Genomic DNA, 20,022 nt, shown 5'->3' on the forward strand with positions numbered 1-20,022 from the left:
CTTCAGGACAGCGGACGGCTTAACAGCCTTCATGTCCGCCTCTCCTTCGCTCCTCTTCTCTCTGCTATTTAATTTGCTCTTCTCTCTTTTTTTTTTTTTTTTTTTTGGTATAATAGTGACAAACAGACGAACTAAACGTAAAAAACAACTATCTTACCTGTCTCTGGCTTTAACTGGAGCGGATTCCGTCTGCAGCCGATGGCGGTTGAGAAGGAACTGGCGGGGACCGGATCGCGCACATGGCCGGGAGCGTGCAAGGGAGCGGCGCACGTCGGCACGTGCGCGATCCAATAGAAACTGCTAGAAGAATTCCGATCTGTGGCGCTGGGCGAGCCCAACACCTATTGTGGAGCACCCACGGGGACCACTCGAAGAAGAAGGGAGAGATACCAGAGACTCCACGAAGTTCACTAGGGGTTCAGTTAGTGCTGTTGCTTTTATGTGAAAGTCACTCACACACTATGATGCGGAGCAGCAGTATAAAACCTTCAGAGACCCATTTTGCATCACAGATATATATGGAACTGCTAAGGCTTCCAACAGTCTTCTCAATACTGTCTTTAATTTGACAGTCCATGTTTCTAAGTTGAGATTTTTGTAAAAAAATTACAGAAAATGGTAATCCTGCAACACTATTCTAGATCCAGTTAAAATGGGAAATGGAAACACATGAAATGCACGTGGATACTTACCAACTGCAAAGCTGAGATTTCAAACTCCTCATCCACGATGGCTTTTATGATCTTTCCAGCTAACCCTACGGAGATACAAACACACACATTCATAAAACAATTAATGAAATTCACAGTATATAGTGACAGTTACTTTTCACACTACCTGTTTTCTTGTCAAAAGACAGCATTTGTGTTCTCTCTGTAAAAGTGAACTATGTAGCAGAGCAAATTTCAGATATCTTAACCTTTGTGAAACCATCCTTTTGGAGGGGTTTTTCCAAGTGAGTTTTCATTCAGTTGTTGAAATGACCTTTTGCAGCAAGGTACGAATAATGTGACTGGTGAACTCCAGGCCATACTGAAGTCAATGGCAAAACTCCCATTGATTTCACCATTTATTTGCACCTGGAACTCCACTTACACTAACATCTGTTAAAATACTCTTCAGACTGAATAGTAACAGAGAGATAGCTGTGCTAGTCTATATACTATCAAAACAAAAAAGCAGTCCAGTAACACTTTAAAGACTAACAACATAATTAATTAGGTGATGAGCTTTCGTGGGACAGACCCACTTCTTCAGATCATAGCTATACCAGAAGAGACTCAATATTTAAGGCACAGAGAATCAAAAATAGTAATCAAGGTTGACAAATCAGAAAAATATTATCAAGGTGAGCAAATCAGAGAGTAGAGGGGCGGGGGAGGGAGTCAAGAATTAGATAAAGCCAAATATGGCTTTTTCTTGGCTTTATCTAATTCTTGACTCCCCCGCCACAATCTTCTGCCCCTCTACTCTCTGGTTTGCTCACCTTGATAATATTTTTCTGATTTGTCAACCTTGATTACTATTTTTGGTTCTCTGTGCCTTAAATATTGAGTCTGTTCTAGTATGGCTATGATCGGAGGAAGTGGGTCTGTTCCATGAAAGCTTATCACCTAATAAATTATTTTGTTAGTCTTTAAAGTGCTACTGGACTGCTTTTTTGTTTTTATTCAGATTGAGGTCATCAGGATAGGGACTCTCTACAACTTTGTGTGAATACTGCACAATGGGGCCCCACTCGTTGTTAGTCTGTAGGCACTACTGTAACAAACATGATAAATTAATGTGTAGCCTGATGTAACTTCCTCGGTGTTACAAAAGAGAAAATACGATCCAACATATTTTTGGAACTCAACCTTGCATACACTTACTACTGAGGAGACCTAGGGTAAGGTGGGACTTCTGCTCAGAGGATCAAGCCCTCTAAGAAACTGTGTCATTCTAGCACATGCTACAACAGTAGGCAGGACTTAGTAGGAGGACTGCCTATAAGATGAACCCAGCCTGAGCTCCAGAACCTCCTACCTTTCTGGAGCACCTCATATAGTTCTAGGGGTCTCCCGACACTTGTTCATGAGCAAGCAGAGACGATTACAGTTATGTTCTCGCACAGAAAGACAAATGACGCACTGGGAACTTCAAGCAAATGAACTGCTGCTCCCAAGAGTTCTTGTTGTTAGGCATAAAGAATGGGAAAGAGGAGAGAGGGGAGAATGTTTCTCATTGATTTCCAGTAGCCTGTTTTAGGGGCAGGAGAGAGAAAAGAGAGTGGGGCCAAAGAATAACCATACTGAGACATCCTGCCGTTGTGTTGTGATGTTTGCATTGAGGCACTGTGTCGTGGTATATTTTAATATGGTGTCTTACAAACAGTGATAAATGTGAGATTAGTAAAATTGGGAAAATATCTACACTATGGAGACTGACACACAGATATGAGTGTGTCCAAGGACTTGCAGTCCAATCAGAAAAAGAACCCAGATCTCTGAAGGCTATCTGGCAATCTATCCGAATTACTCATGTGACCACTCCCTTGCCATAGTACCTAAGAACCTCCTACTCTTTAACGCTTTTAACCTCACAACACCTCTCAGAATTGGTCTTGGACTGAGTCAAGACCAGGCATAGGATGTGAGCCCTGTTGCTTTGCAATGTAGACTTAGCCTAAATGACTTGCCCCAAAGTCACTCAGGAAATTTGTGGCAGAGTAGGGAATTGCCACCTTTCCACATTCAGCAATTAAGGGATTACAAGACACCTGCAGAGGAAAAAGAGAAAGGGATCCTCCCAGCTCCTAAATTCCTACACCCAACAGCCACATTTTGGGGGGAAATCTGAGGAAGAAGCTGAGAAATAGTGAAGGCTGAAGTACTTGCTAGAATATAACTGCTATTGGCTGAAGACCTTTACTTTGAACTTCATCAGTAAATAACAGTCAGCCATTCACCAGTCTATCTGGTTCAGGGGTTGGCAACCTGAGGCTCTTTAAGGAGTCATTTGTGGCCCCTGATGCTGACTCCTCTGTGCCTCCAGATGCTGTAATGACCCTTCCCTGCTGCTGCTCAAACAGCAGCAGCTATCTCCAGCCTGGTCAGCTCTCGACTCTCCCTCCTCCCCATCACAACTGGCCAGGTCAGGAGTCAGCAGGGAGTGGGGCTGGCCAGCAGGGGGCAGGGGGAGTGTCCCTACTGATGTGCCGTCTGGGCTCTAGCAGAGCGTGGTGCAGAAGCTTGAGCGGAGAGAGTTCCTGCTCCAGACAAGTATGATGTGAGCTGCATGTCTCTTCCCTCTCCCCTACTTCTCTGGTTCCTTGTCCTACCCCTGAAGCTGGGCTCCTCCTGAATCCCCCTCCCCTTAGCTGTGTTGCTCTGTCCCCAGCAGCAGTGTGCTGACCCCTCATGCCTCCGGGTGAGCCAGGCTAGCAGACTCTCTGCCACTTCACTTTAGCTCCAGGATCTCTGCGTGTGCAGTAGCATCCCATCCCCACCTTGCTCTGAGCACAGTGCATGCTGGTTCTGCAAAGCAGTGATTGCCTGCTGGGCCTGCTGCTGCTGCCCACCCTGGGAGTGTCTGCAGGATATGCATGCAGAGCATCACTGTCAGTGCGTAAGGCAATGCACTCTGTGTTGTCTTGCTTTATAGGTCAGTGTATCTCAATGGACTGGTATTGATCACTAAAATCTCCCCGACACAATTTAAGAAGCCAGTCCCTGGTGTCAAAAAGACTTAGATGGGAGAACTGGCCATATGGTTATGCAGCCATAACCCTGCCACCGAACAGCTCTTAATAATCTGAACCAGCTCCAAGAAAATAAGTTCTGTGAGTCAGCTGAATCTTCTACTGTTTGGCAAACACTCTTTGCCCCACTTTTTACATGCGTGGTAAGCATGGTTACAGACACAAATATATTTAGAGCCCTAATTCTATACATCTTTAAAAGCATGTGGGGTAGATGGGGCGTGGGTCCTCTGCGCAAAAATATCTCATTCTGGTGTCATGGGGGCGGACTTTGTCGTAAAATTAGTTTAAAACTTTGACATTATTTATTAAGGACTGTCTCGTATGCACATGCATTGAAGCTCTTGCAGTATTGATTTTGTAACCAAATTTGAAAAAATGGCTCTTCTCACTATTTTAGTCGCAGACCCCTGATCTGGTTGGCTCTCACAATAAAATATTCATTCCATATCTGAGTCTAAGTTATAGAGACCTGCTCTCCACTGGGCTTTTATCCTCACCAGTCTTAAAAGGAGTTTGGAAAAAAAATCTATGTTCTACCATTCAACTTTCTATGCTTCTTCACAAAGGTTAAAATTTTGCTCATCTGGGGGGAAAAAAGTCAGCCTAGTGAATAAGAGATGATCAGACATGTTTGGAACACTTTAACACAGTTCCCTTGGCACAAAGTTCTTTCAATATTGAAATATGATAGATAAGCAATATGTACTTTTCTCCCACGGCATTTCCTGATTTCATCCTAGCTGCAGAACTTCTTGTTCTTCCAGTAAGCTCACTCATTACCATAACATTTCAGAAGCTGAACCAATGAAATTCTTTTCACTGGCCCGTATCATCCTCGCACACAGCAAAATGTCTGGGAGATTAATTCCTGCCCCCGCCGCCCCCCCCCCCAGTCGGCTCATGCTAATTCTCCAACTACTCAGTCAGAATAACAGGGTTAGGACTGCCCCCCGCCCCCTCCACCGAAAAGGCCACTATGCAAACTTGAAAATCTGGCAAGGCAGGTCATTCATCCATTTTAAGTTGGATAGTCCTGTTTTGTCAAGGTTTGCACCTTGTCTGGTACAGATATAAAACTGATCATGGTCTTGTTCAGTATCATGATGCACAGGACAGAGCATGCTATTCTGAAACACTCGCTATTCCATCCCTGCCTGCATGATCTCACGTACACCAGGGACATGGCCAGTTTAAAATTCAACAGAATAATCTACAGTTAATACCACCAGCATGGTGCTTATATAGTTATTCACCTCATCTGAGCGTTCACAAACATATCAAGCTGCACAATATTTTTGTGAAGGGGGGGATTACCATATCCATTTCACTGGGGTAGAAACTGAGGCCCAAAGAGGATAAGCAATTTGCCAAAAAGCCTGACAGCAAATCAGTGGCACAGCAGGACTAGAATCCGAGGGTGTGTCTACACAGCTAAGTTATTTCAGAATAACAGCCGCGTCTCTGAAATAACTTTGTGAGCGCTTACAAAATGCAACCACTATTTTGAAATAATTTTGAAATAGTGGACGGCTTATTTCGAATTTGGTAAACTTTATTTTATGAGGAATAGTGCCTATTCTGAAATAGACATTTTGGAATAGGAGCTGTGTAGAGAGAGAATAAGGCTATTTTGAAATAAGTTAGTCTGGAATAGTTTATTCTGAAATTAAAATTGCTGTGCAGATATAGTATTTCAGATTAGAGTCCCTGGAAAGCTGTGCTTCCAGAGGCTCTAATCCAAAATAGGCTCTATTGTGAGTGGACACACTGTTTCGGAATAAGTGTTGCTTATTCTGGGGATTCCCTGTAGTGACTGTGTGTATGTTATTCTGGAATAGTTTATTTTGGAATAACAACTCTGTAATAAACTATTCTGGAACAACCCTGTAGCGTAGGAATACCCCGAATGTCCTGGTTCCCACTTCCTGCATTAATCAATAGATACCCTTTTCCTAACAACAATGCAGATTCAGAATATAAAGGGAATAATATAGGAAAAAACCTCAAACAGATGACAACCGTGGAGCAACAGAGTGGCAAACTCACACAGTTTAGGTCCAGGGTTTCAGCCAGTTACAGCAGTGGAGGTAGTTATGCACTCATATTTCTGAGTGTATGCAGCCAGGAAGGAAGGATTAGTCATTTCTGCATTTTACAATTTACAATATTTAAAAAAAAAAAAAGTAGTAATCATTTTAAAATCCAGGTGAATAGTGAAATGAGCTACCTTTAAAGATCCTCCAAACAGGGATGTTACATATTTAAGTTCAGAAAGAAGCCAAATCAAATCAGAGCTGCAGATTAAAGGCTAGTTAGGATTAATTTTCAGTGACAACATACAAAAGATCATAGGCATTATTAAATACAGCTGGAGGAATTTAACACTAATCCTAGCAAATATGCATTAGAAATAACCTTCGGCATAAAAACTGAGCTTTGTGTCTCCTAGACAGCATTAAGTTACTAGGCACTAACACTGGACAACAAGCAGTCCTGTTACACCATAGAGACCAACAAATTGATTAGGTCATGAGCATTCATGGGTAACCTAATACATTTTTTGGTCTCTAAAGTGTCACAGGACTGCTTGTTGTTTTTAAAGTTACAGACCAACATGGCTACTCCTCTGAGATTTTTTAAACACTGGACAGAAAATCTTGTAGCACATTTGAATCAGGTGAACAGATGAGGCATAAGACCTCACTCATAGCAGTGGTTTTCAACAATTGCTACCTCGTAGCCTAGCATGATAATTACGGAGTAGTGGAGAACATCAAATTTCATAAGATAATATAAATGCTTGCAAAATAATACCTGGTTTACAGGCATCACATGTTAATCTAACAACTGAATTATCAATTCTCAGGTTTACTAGACAGTAGCACAACTCTGGACAATCATGAGTAATGATACTGTGTTCCCTTCACTCCTCCTTGGATTTGCCATCCTATCTGAGCTTTTCACAGAACACCAATTATTTGATGTGGAGTGTATCACATAGATAAATCAGAACACTGTCTTCTTCTCTTCACCCTCCTCCATTTATTAACCAGCGTAATAGTCTGCTCCTAGTTAGCTACATTTCGCTCCCGCAACATGTCTTTTACAAGATAAAAAAGTAGTTTTCTGCACAGGAATAAAAGCCACAGTTTTGAGCCAATTTGGCAATTGTCACCCAAGCCAATCTCCAGAATTAGAGCCTTCAGGAGAAATGACTGCAGGATGACAATTCCATTTCACTGCAACTTTTGTGGTGCTGCAGGTTTTGTTGTCATTCAGCAGTGAAACGAAATCAAACCCTTTGGAACGTATTTGGGCCAATGGAATTGTGATGGGGGACATGGGTTGGGTGTCTGTCTGTCTGTCTTTTGCCTGGCTGTTTAGGTGCTCATCTGAAACGTGGGAGAGCTAATTTCATGGACAATTTCTGATCCAATATTTTACATCTCCCCATGTAATTTTTAAACCAGATTAAGAATGCATTTTAAAACCAGGTGTTTAATGTTAAACACACACTTAAACCTGTTCTTTTTCAGTAAAGCAGTTAAATTAAGCACATGTATATATTTAAGTATATGAGGCACTTGACTAAATCAAGGCTTTAGCTGCTGAACAGCCTCTTAAATTGGACTTTGTCTCAGGGTTTCACAAATCCAGATTAATTGTCAAATGGTTCTGTTCTACCAATCTTAACAAGAGACATATTTTGAGGATGTAACAGATTAATGAAACAATTTTCCTTTGCAAAAGTCATACTTTAGGCTTGATTGCATTCTGATTATCTAGGGGGTTACTTTTTAAAATTATTGTTTCAGTCGTTTTTGCTGAAGTAAATCTCACTGGTCTGTAATTCCCAGGAGCACTCTTGAAACCTTTGTTAGAAAGAACTACATGCACTTTTCTCTCATGTCTTGCACTTGAAAACCCGAAAGTGCTGTATAAACATTTATTCATTCTTAGTGCCCCAGCTTAAAAGATTTTTATTTTAAAACACCTTCACCTTCACATATACTAAAGGCCCTAGTCTTCACTAAGAATGCAACCAATATTCTACACATTACATTACGTCAATTAAAAACAAAACACTGGAGAAACATAGCATCTTATTGTGCCATACTATGACAGAATAGGGATACTCTGAGTTTCAGCAAGGCGTGACTAAGACCACACGATCAGTTATAATCCTCTGAGGTATGTCTGCCTTTCAAATTCCTCCTCCCTATGCCCACTCATACAAGCTGTGAGAAGTTAGAGAAAAGAGCACACTGAATATTAAGCAGACTGAATTCTTTGCTCTGAAGTCTGGTTCACTTAGCATTCAAAAAAGAAGGGTTACTCATCAGTAACTGATGTCTTTCAGAACCAGCCTAATCACAAACACCTACCCTGAGCTATTAAGACCAAATTACTAAAACAAGTAACCTAGAAACAACACAGATTTGGCCTAAAAGCCAAACAAAATACTCCAGGCATAGAGCAATGGATCCTTACACCCACAAGTACTGCAGAAAAAAGGGACTGAAGCAACTGAAACCGTGCATCTCTTTCACAGGTTTGGACACAAATGTCCAGTTTTATGAAGCATCACTTATATGACCATAAATACAAAGGCTTTTCTAGATGGTTTCGAAAGCTCAGCAGCACGATACTGTCTCAGAAGTGGGAACACGCACAGACAAGTGTAAAATTCCCTGAAGTATTGATTTAGGACACTTGTACAGATTTGTATTTATTCCACTTTCATTTTTTTTCAGTTGCTGTTTTCCAGCAAATCTTCCCAGATTTTTATATTGCTGGATATTTTGAGTTCCTCACTGACCTTTCCATACACTCCCATCTGCAGAGATTTAGCCACAGAGTACAGGAATTCTGACACTTATTAGTATTATTTAGATTATCAGAGCACCCAGGTTTCTAGGATTAATCACATCACAATGCAGTTGCACAAATTGCTTGTGGAAAATCTCTTTCTTGCATTTTGTCTGAATCCAGAAATGATTTCTTTTCTAGAGAGGCAAATGTCCCATGCTATTATCGTGGGCCCCAGTCTCCCCTTGCGTTATGGGTTAGGGTGCTGCCTCTTGATCCTATTCTTGGACATAGAGGGCTCTGCTAGCGTCCTGGAGGGAGAGAGAAGGGGAGGTTTTCTTTGAGCAGGGGTTCCTTTCCTTGTGTACTCTCATGCTCTGGTTAACAACAGTTCTCTTACAAACTACAGTCAGCTCTCCTTCCCTCCTCTGTTGGATGGATAGATCTCTGGAGGGAAGAGAAGGGTGGCTTAACTTGCTCCAGGTGCTCTAATTAACCTGTAGTAACCTCCCCTCAGTCCACAGGGACTAAGGCTCTGACCATCCTGGGTCCTATGTATCTCCCATGTGTCGTCTCCTGCTGCCATCTGGCCCTGCTGTTTCACACTTGGGTGGGAGAAAACATTTCCAAACAATTCGTTTGGCCAGTTGTGAATTACCTAATTTTTAAAGACGTGCCTATTTAAAAATATCTTCCAGACACATTTTTCTCACACTGAAAATTCAAAAAGCTTTTTAAGTTTGGCATGTACCCAGGTCTGAATGAGGACTGCATGGTTTTCCTTCTTTGACGAAAAACAGTTTTGAAATAGCATCCAGTGCTCTCACATTATTGCAGCATTTTTTCCTTCAGAGAAAACGCACTGAAGTTTGTTTCTATGTACAGTCATAGGAATTCTCTTTCCAACTGCATCTTAATTTTCTTTTGCCCAGTTATGTAAGTCATTCTCTTTCTATTATGTCAATAGGGAAAGAATTGTCACAAACTAATACACAGTGGATATTTTCATATTGGTGACTTATTTCTTTTTCAATATATGACACCTTTATATGCTATGTAAGGGATTACTACATATTTGCTTACAGTCAAGTATACATCTTGCTCTTATTTTCTTACAGCACTGTAACAGATTAAGTGCCCCTCTCTGATTCTCCAAAATCCTCTTTAAAAACCTACTTCATTTGCAAACCCCTCTCTATGCTTCCTCCACAGGCCATATTTTTGCACATTCTTGAGATTTAATTGCAGTCCTCTCTAGTGTTTCCATCTAACTTAGATTTGTCTTTGTAGTAGGGAGCTACTCAAAATAAAATAAAAACAAAATACACTTTCTGCTTAAGTTTCCCCATCCATGACTTAATACTGATGTTTACCTGCTTCACTGTATAAGGAAGATTACTTAATGTGCACTGTTACAAATGTGTAAAGCTTTAAATAATTATTTAATCCATAAATCTAAGCGAGAAGGCTTTGCTGACACCCCTCTTATGATGTATCATCTATTCAAATAGGCCAAAGTGAAGCAATATTCTCTTATCACAGAGCATCTTCTGCAGTGTGTATGTGAGAGAGAGATAATGCTCCTTTTGTTTTCTACTAGATTGCATTCTCAGAAGAAGACTAGCTCATAAATTATAAGGCCAGCAGGAGTCTCTGTGATCATGTAGTCTGACCTCCTCTACAACACAAGCCACAGACTTCCCTGAAATAATTACTGCTTCAAGTCTAGAACTATTGTTGAATGAAAGCATATCTGTTGGAAAAACATCCAATCCACAGATGGAGAATCCGCCATTTCCTGTAAGTTGTTACCACAATTTATTAGCCTTGCTGTTAAAAACTTGCACTTTATTTTTAGTCTGAATATGTTTAGGTTCAACTTCTAACCACTGGATCTTTAGACTTTAGTCTGCTAGACTAAACCATCTTTTATTATTCATTTTTGTTTTCCACCTAGACACTTTTAGATTGATCAAGTCATCTCAACTGTCTTTTGGTTAAAATTTAACAGATTGACCTCTCTAAATCTAACACTATAAGGCAGCAATGGGCAACCAAGGAAAGTCAGTGAGTCACATGAGTTGGCCTCCATCTCAGTGGGCTGCAGCAGCCCACAACCCACTGCAGTTCCACCTGTGGCATTCCAGCTGTGGGAGGGAGTGGGAAGAGCAGGAACAGAGCCTAAATCAGTGGATTTGTGGTGCTCCAAAAGTTCTGGGAGGGAAAGGAAGGCGTAGAAAGCACAGAGCTCCAGTGCCCCAGTGCATGAAAGGTATGTGGGGGGAGATGGGTGGACAGGGGGTCCTGCAGGCTACAGGTTGCCCACCACTGCTGTAAGACATATTTTCAAACCTCTTAATCATTCTTCTGGTTCTCCTCCAAGTCCTCTCCCATGTATCAAAGTAATTCTTGAATTGTGGACACCAAAACTGGACAAGATTCCAACAGTTGTAACATCAGGGCCAAATACAGAGTAATATAATCTCTCCACCACTAATCAAGATTCCCTCATTTGTACATCCTAAAGATTGCATTCTCTCTTTTGGCCATACTATCGCACTGGGAGCTTCCGGTCAACTGCTTATCAAGCATGACCACATATCTTTTTTTCCAGAGTCACAGCTTCCCAGCCCAGGGTCCCAGATCCCTTAAGTATGGCCTGCATTTCTGCTCCTACACAACAGTTTACATTTAGTCACATTGAAATGTAGATTGCTTTCTTGCACTTATCAAGTGATCCTCATCATATTCTTGCCCAGCCCTTTTTTTGAGCCAGTACCTGTACCTCGGCAGCCCCAGACGCAGGACGGAGAGTTCCAGATCCTTTAATATTTTCTCTCTCTCTCTCTCTCTCTCACACACACACACACCTCTTCGCTTGCCAACAAGGATCTATTGTTATGCACACAGACGAAGGACAGGGGTTAAAAAAAATAATTTCCTGCTTTTCTCCTATTCTTTTCTTAAAGAGAGCAAAATCTCAATATCTGACATAAGTATGAAAGCTTGACTCTAGACGGCTTCCCACTCAAATTTCAAACAGTCCTTTAGAGCTCTGGATCTTCACTACTCTATGGCTTTCACTCCCTGTACATTCACCTCTTATTCAAGCCATTCACCCAGAAAGGCCTCATGGAATCCCCAGTTCTATCAGGAAATGAGCAACTTTGATGACCTATCCAGTTTTGTTCAATATCTTCATAAAATACTTGGATAACGGCATAGAGAGTACACTTATAAAGTTTGTGGATGCTACGAAGCTGGGAAGCAACGGGGAACAGAGCTAGAATTCAAAATGATCCTGATAAGCTACAAAAATGGTCTGAAATGAATAGGATGAAATTCAATAAGGACAAATGCAAAAATTGCACAAATATAAAATATTTAGTGGTGGCCTAGGGAGAAATACCACAGAAAAGGATCTGGGGGTTACAAAGAATCACAAATTATACTGGAGTCAACAACTTGTGGCGGGGGTGGCGGGGGGGACGACAACAAACTTCATTCTGGAATGTACCAGCAGGAGTTCTATGAGCAAGAAACGAGAAATAATTCTTCCACTCTACTCAGCACAGTTGAGGCTTCAGCTGGAATGCTGTACGCAGTACTGAGCAGCACACTTCAGATAAGATGTGTACATTTTGGAGAAAGTCCAGAGAAGAGCAAGAAAGAGGAGCAAGAGCCTAAAAAACCATGACCTACAAGGAAAGACTGGGGAAGAAATGTGTTTATTTAGTCTAGAGAAGAGAAGACTGAGGGGGCACATGACGACAGTCTTCAAGTATGCAAAAGATTGTTATAAGGAAGATGATTGTGACATGGTGCCCCATATTTCTTCATGGTATTATTATTAAAAATATACAATGATGGCATAATTATGGTGCATTTTGTACAAAACAGGTCACGTAAGGTATCATTAGAAAAGTTATGATTTGCTGAATACATTTATCCTAGCTCTATGAATGTATCATTTTTGTATATAAATATTGACTATGTACCTGCAATGGGGGGCGATTGCCACCAGGGGCCCTGGGCCAATGTGGGGTGGGCGGGGTTCAGCTCTGTGCCCCCAGAAGAGGCAAAACCAAAGACAGTCAGCCGTTGGCACTGCCCAGACCGCAGTAGAGCCCCCCACACCCCATCCTTAGAGCCATGCAGAATGGGGATATATTGGCAATTAAAAGGGGCTGTGGCTCTAACCACCACCACTGCCGCAGTAGTGGTGGTAGCAGCTGGGAGCTCCAGGCCCGGTGCAACTGGTCCCTTTGTTTTCCCTGTTGGCAGGCCTGACTATCTGTATTTTACATGTAGTCACACCTGGATGACACGCACTAGACAAAATGCTTCCAATCTAGAGAGCAGGGGAGTTAAGTATTAACAAAAATTACCTAGGTTAGGAGTATGCAACCTCTGGCTCTGGAGCCACATTCAGCTCTTTAAGGACTTCTTTGTGGCTCCTGACTCTATAATTGCAAAGTAAAAGTGGAAAAAAAAAAACCCTCCAAAACATTAAAATTAGAAAACCCTCCTGATGATTTTTAATATTTCGGTGAACATCTAAAAGCCCAAAAACGAACAACTCGTATCTAAATAGCAAATGATGTAATCTTGAAATGTGGTATAACTTCCCTTTGAATATATGCAGTACACTGTGGGATATGTGTGTGCACTGTCCTTAAAATAGGGGGTAAAAAAGAATGGTTTGATGTTATTTTTTAAGGACTGTCTCAAATTCATATGCATTGCGGTTATTGAATTTTCTGCCAAATTGGAGGGAGGGGGGAGGACTTCTTGCTCTTTTGATTGCTGACCCCTGACTTAGGTTGACTGTGCAATCTCTGTCACTGAAGACTTTTAAGAACTGGTGGGCAAACACCTGTCAGGGATGATGTAAAAGTGGCTCTCAAACAGGGGTACTCACAGGTCTTCCCTGTGGGCATCAGCATTTAGATAGTTGACCAGTTTCACAACCTACATAAAAAGCAATTGCAAACTAAAATTTCACTTGCAAGTATTTGTTTATATTCCAATTGATTTATTTAATAATTACATGGTTAAAAGAAGAAAACGCTTTTTTATAAGTGTGCTGTGACACTTCTGTGGTTTTATGTCTGGCTTTATAAAAAGTTTTTAAGTAAGGTGGAACTGGGGGCATATACAAGACAAATCAGACTCTTGAAAAGGGTACAATAGTCTGGAAAGATTGAGAGACATGGGGTAGACATCAGTGAGTCCTGCAACAACTGGGCTAGATGACCTATTAAAGTCCCTCTCAAGTCCTACCTTTCTATGATTCTGTAATTTTCTAGACCCTTGACACTTCTAGTTTTAAAATTCTGGGCTGAAATCATAAGCCCAAAGGAGCCAAACAGAACAACGATTGCCTTCAGTTGGGGCATTGTTTGACTTCAAAGGGCAGGCTTTCTCTCTGATGCCTATTAGACACTGCATCACCACTTAAGCATCATTCAATTGATTCCTTCTGGCCTTGGAATCGGTCTATATTAGTGGCTAAATCAACACTGCTATGATAAACGCAGTGGTGTCAATTTAGTGGGTCTGCTGAAGACACATGAAGATGATGGGTGTGCATGCCCCCATCAACATCTGCTTTCCATCTCCCTGAGAGGCAGAAGCTATACTGACAAGAGAAAATCTCCCATTGACATGGCATCGGGTAGATATCCCTATACGTCAACTTAAGTTATGTTAACTTTGGTTACTTAACTTACGTAACTGAAGTAATATAACTTAGATTGACTTACACTATTACTGTAGACTAGCCCTGAAAATGCAAAACTTGAATTGACTTACATAATGAAACAAAAACACACCAGTAACATTTTAACCACTACATTGAAATCTTGATTTTCTCAGTCTTTCTTAATTTTTCTGTCCATTTGCAAAAAAACATTAGATGAAAAATACTGTGTTAATGAAATAGTAAGCATGAGATTTTAATATGGACAGCCAGAAAATTCCAAATTCTGGTTTCTAATCAAAATATAAGTTAGAGACATTGCTTAAATACATGAGGAAATTCAAATCAACCCTATTATATGGTGATATATAAAACACTATTCCTATAAGACATATGACAAAGTTACAGTAGCTATAAAAACTTGACCTTTCAAATCACTCCCCTCTCCGTCCCATTCACAATAGCAGAATAGAGGATCATGCTTTTTAACGATTGCACTGGCTTAGGTTCAGGATTATATGCATCCTTGAAAGTTGAAATCACTGCACTACAAAGACCAAAAAGTTATTAGTGGGGGGTATCAATTGATTATTCTATTGGTTCTTATTTATTCTTCTCCTATTCTATCTATTTAATCAGTGCTTAGTCTGAAAGCTTCTTGAAGCAAAGACCATCTTTCTTCGATGTTTGGAAAGCACCTAGAAAATTGTATTTATTTATTGTAACATCCACTAAGTATAAACAAAACAACTTCACTGTAACCATAATCAAATTTGTCAAATCTTTAAAGAGCTTGGACGTGCACATTCATCCAGTTCTGTTCCTAGAACATCATGGAATGTCTGTCACATATGCAACATATTTCCAGGCTTTGATTCCTATTGTCTTGGCTCCTAGTTAAATGATAATTAATGTTACTTCAAAAACAAAACAAACAAACAAACAAACATACAAGCAGTTCCATTGCATCTTAAAGACTAACAAATTTAATTACTTACTTACGTTACTTCAAGACAATGCCAGAGTTTAGTCTAAGAAACTCCCTGATGGTCCCTGATTTTGCAATAGAACAGAAAAAGTACTTTTAACTCAATATTTTTCTATTACTTCCCTGACTGCTGACTGAATTTTATATTTCATAACAACTTTTTCTTTAACTATAGAAGATATGCAAACTTGGTCTCTTATCTTTATGAACTTTTCATTTTTAGTTTTCCAGTGTATGGATAAAAACTGATGCATCAACAGATCTGAAAACTGAACACCCCTTTCACCACTGCTGAAACACAGCATGGCCATCAATAGTGAATCTTCCCACATGCTATCTCCTCTCACTGTGTATCTAGCCAGAACTAGAGAAATCCAATTGGTCATCGAAGAAAAGAAAGTATTGGCAGGTCATGTATTGTATTAAGGAGGAAAACTGCCATTATCTTTGGAAAGAAATTTGGCCCAGCCTGTGACACAATTTTAACTTGGTAAAATTTGGTAGAAGGTGGACCAATTACTAGAATCTGAAACTGTGAAAGAAAAAACTGTGGCAAAAAAAGATCTTCCACATAAGAAATCTGAGCTCCCTTTCATCAGTTTTGTAGGACCATATCATCATCTTATGACACTAGGGAATTTCTGGACAAGAAAAACTCGGGATGGCGTTTGTCACTTGTTCTCTCATGCCTGAACTGGCAAGGACCTCCAAGCACAGCGTCAGAACAGGGGAAAGACATGTACACTAACCAATTTATCAATTAAACAGTGCCTCATAATTCTAACCAGGAGCTTGAAGAACTAAAACTAATTACATCCTTGCATCTGAGAGGAGGCCTCATGAGAAGAGGTGGGGACAAATTTAAAATAATGAAAGGAATGGAAAAATCTTTGGGACTATTAGAGGAAGGTGAATCTCTCTTGTGCCCTATTTCCCCATTGAAATGGTTATTTGCTATGCTTGAAGAGATTCATAAACATAATGGCTGCCTATAAAAACACCACATATTCTGTCTTGCCTCCAACTGTATTTCCATAAAGAGGAAATGGGATGCTTTCAGAAGTCCCTGGCAGAATTCAAAACCACAAATACCTCACCCACTTCTCTCAGAACACTGAGTCACGGTGACGTTCTTCCCAACACTCCAGTTTGCCCCACTAGCCAAAGCCATTCTTTGCTTCAGATAGGCATAGGGAAGTTGCTAGAATGATGCAAGACCCTCTGTATCCGCCAAGGCTGGAATACATTGTCTGCAAGGCACTCCTGAACTAGGAGCCAAGCACCTGAGCTCTGATCCCCTACAAGGCAGAGTATTATGCTAACAGCAGACTGACAAACTAGTGAGTACTTTGCTTTTCTAAGAGACAGCACATCATGACACACTCACTCTTCTGTGGATCATGACATTATCCCCAGGCCCACATCTTCACCCCCACTCCAAGGGCTATATGTTACTATCACTCTTGACAGCTGAAGTTTAACTTCTGCTAGCTCTCAGTCATCCCTTTATCTGGCCCCTAGAGTTTCTCTGCATCCTGGCAGACATTTACGGAGCTCTCCCTCACACTACATATCACATGCCTTTGATCACTGCGTCACGTTCCTGCTGCAGGTACTACGGTTGCTAAGTTCTGGTGCTTTGGCTGCCTAGCAACAGATGTTTCTTTATTCCAGTCAGGAGAGGATCAGAGAGTCCAGAGATAAAAGCAACAGTGATTTTCCACTGCTTTGTCATTGGATAGGAGCCCTATAAACGATCCACTGTAATTTAGACAGCTTCTAAAAAGGGACTCTGTCCTAAAATTAACTGGGTGTGAACTCGAAGTTAGATTCAAGACTCTGATAGCCACTCAGCCCACAAAAAAGCTCCCTGGCTCAGTCATAGTTAAACTGAACTGCGTCTTCCAACACAAGGTTTAGCGTGCCATTTTTCTGCAATACGTTAACATATGAAGTCTGCAGGGAAAAAAATCAGTTGGGAATAGGATCAGAAAGTGTATCATAAATTCAATCAAAGATCGCAGGGGTAGGGAAGACAGAAACCTCTCTGTAAGCTCAAGCACTTAAATGTTTTGATACAACTGCACATCATTGTACTCATGTAATGAGCTGATTATGTTCATGGAAATTAGATAATCATGTTCAAAGCCTGGAAACTGGAAAGGCTTATTTTTAGTTGCTCTAGATTAAAAACTTGTACAATTTGAAATCGAGTCTCTCCCTGCTGTCTGAAAACTTCTGCTGCTCTGACGCTCCATTAATCTGTCTCTCAGTGTCTTTGTCCATGCCACTCCTAACAGGGCCGGAAGGCTCTACAGGATTGCCTTTTTCCTCCAATGGTCATATTTCTACCCTCACTCCCCCGGCTGTGTCTACACTAGCCCTCTTTTTCGAAGGGGGCGCGGTAATCAGCCTGAGCAGAGAATACTAATGAAGTGCTGCAAAGAATATTCAGCACCTCATTAGGCTAATTCTCCCCACAGCAACTTCGAAGTTGCAAACTTCAAAGCACTGGCATGCTATGTGGCCACGGGTACTTTGACGTGCCCGCGGCTACACAGCATTCCAGTGTGCTGTGGGGAGAATTAGCCTAGTGAGGTGCTGCACAGTCATTGCAGCACTTTATTAGTATTCTCCGCTCAGGCTGATTACCATGCCCCCTTCAAAGAAGGGGGCTAGTGTAGACACAGCCCCTGACCCATTAGAAAAGTTAGAGGCTTTTGAGAGGCATTGATATTTTGTGCCAAAAAGTGAAATGTCCGCTTGCAAAGCATCATGCCCTCTCACACATGCAACTTTGCCAATCAGACCACATTTTATTTAGCTCCCATGTTATCCATGTTCACTGTTCTACGAGGAGAGATGTTGCTGGTCTCCTAATAATTTCTCAATGGTTAAATGAGGAAGGGATGTGCCACCTAATGTTATCTAATCCTTGTGCCTTCTTGAGACTAAGTAATTCAGCCATTTTCCTACAACTCTCCCCACCTGTACATACACCTCCTGATGAGGCCTGTCTGCCTCCTCCTGCTCTCCACCTTCTGCAGCTACTGCACTTACAGGTTGAACCTCTCTAATCTGAAACTCTCTCGCGCAGCAACATCCATAATCCAGCATGATTTTAGTTAGCCAGATGACCACTTATCATAGGTGTGGCCAAGTTGCCCATGGTCCCAAAAGTTTGTTTACAGCCACAAGTCCTGGCTCTCAGTGTTCTGTGCTGTTATTTAGCTGTAATTTACCATTAAATGTCTTCTAACAGCCCAGTAAGCAGTGGAAGTGTTGGTAATGGCTAGACAATATTGGCCTCCTGAAGTCCAGCAAATTCTCTCATCCAGTCCCGACGGTGCTGGACAAGAGAGGTTCAACCTGTGCTACTCAGGCCGAAGCCAGGGTTCACCTGCTTATCTCCCAACCCTCTGCTCATCTCACTGGCAAAGAGGCTCCCTAAGTGGCTCATCAGCTCCATCGCTCCAACTGCTGCAGATAACCCTTTAAGTGGCTTGCTTACCTCCTCCTGTCTCAGCCCATGGCTGTGGTTATGGGTAAACGTTCAGATGCTAAAGGGAAGGTGAAGTATCACAAAGTACTGTAATATGCTAACCCAGTGGTTCCCAAACTTTTCGGCATCACGTCCCCCCTTTGATTTTTGAGAAACCCTCACACCCCATCACCTCTTTACCATCATCCAACCCCGCTTTAACAAAAAATTCATTAAATAATTTAAAATAAACAAAATATTAATATAAAATATTATTTAAAATTAAAACTAAGCACAAATAGTTGTTCTTGGCCCAAAAATTTAATAAAAACATAATTTAACATGAGAAACAAATTAATGTGAAAGATGGATGACACTGCATTTTCTTCATAAATTGGGAAATCCTAGGAGACCAACTATGGACCATCCAGGCTAATGGCACAGGCCCCACCATGTGGATGCCTGGTGCAGCCCAAGCTGGCCAGCTGCCTGAGACCCACGTTGCCATTGATGCCCGCTGAAGCCCCTCCCTTCCCCCAACGCCAGGCACTGCTAGACCCCCCCCCCAACCCCATCCTCCTCCTCTCCCCCACCCACACCTGCTCACCTTAGCAGGAAGCAGCTAGTTCCAAGTGGGCCTTTGCTGGCTGCCTGCTTTTTATAGCAGCTGAGCTGGGTTGCCCATGTGAAATGGCAGGGGCTGAGTGTCAGAAGCAAAGGCTGGCTCTTTCTTGGGGTTGGGGGGGAAAACAGAGGGAGCTGGGTAACCTTGCACCCCCCACCCCCCGGAATTTCTTCATGCCCCCTGTTTGGGAAATCATGTGCTAAACTCTAACTGAAGCAAAATCAATAGGTGTTGAAAGCTAAGTTTATGCATCTTGAAAGCTGAGAATTTAATTGCAAAACAAACTCAGAGCTAAAGCTCCCAACAGCAAGTTCAAGGCTGGCACACTGCCCTTTACAACAGGCTCTTTCATCACAGGATACAAGGTAATATAAAACACTATATTTAAGGTAATCAAGATGCCACTGTGGCACTGCTATTATTTGCATCTTAGGTTAAATGAGGAGGGGGAAGGAGGCCCATAAGAGGACAGGCCCAGAGGAATTAAATCCGCTCCCCAGTAATTGGCCTGGTCATAGGCAGCACGTAGGAGGCAGGGTGACCAGGTGTCCAGTTTTCAATCAGAACACCCAGTCAAAATGGGACCATGATGGTTCCAGGCTTTTAAAAGTCAGGTTGGAAGTGCTGCACAGCTGAGGGGGACTATTCCCTACCTGTCTTAGGGCACCATGTTGTA

The 20,022-nt window shown here is 41.6% G+C and overlaps 1 protein-coding gene across 3 annotated transcripts in view; it reads right to left on the minus strand.

Annotated features, from left to right (window-relative positions):
- The window catches only part of NME7 (NME/NM23 family member 7), a 179,194-nt gene that overhangs the window by 89,821 nt on the left and 69,351 nt on the right, over window positions 1-20,022 (minus strand). For all 3 annotated transcript variants that reach the window (XM_074999849.1, XM_074999865.1, XM_074999858.1), the window contains exon 8: window positions 693-757. In XM_074999849.1, coding sequence (XP_074855950.1) covers window positions 693-757 — 65 coding nt within the window. The remainder of the gene's footprint in view (window positions 1-692; window positions 758-20,022) is intronic.

The sequence above is a fragment of the Carettochelys insculpta genome, chromosome 1 (assembly GCF_033958435.1).
Source record: "Carettochelys insculpta isolate YL-2023 chromosome 1, ASM3395843v1, whole genome shotgun sequence".
In the NCBI taxonomy this organism is placed as follows: domain Eukaryota; kingdom Metazoa; phylum Chordata; order Testudines; family Carettochelyidae; genus Carettochelys; species Carettochelys insculpta.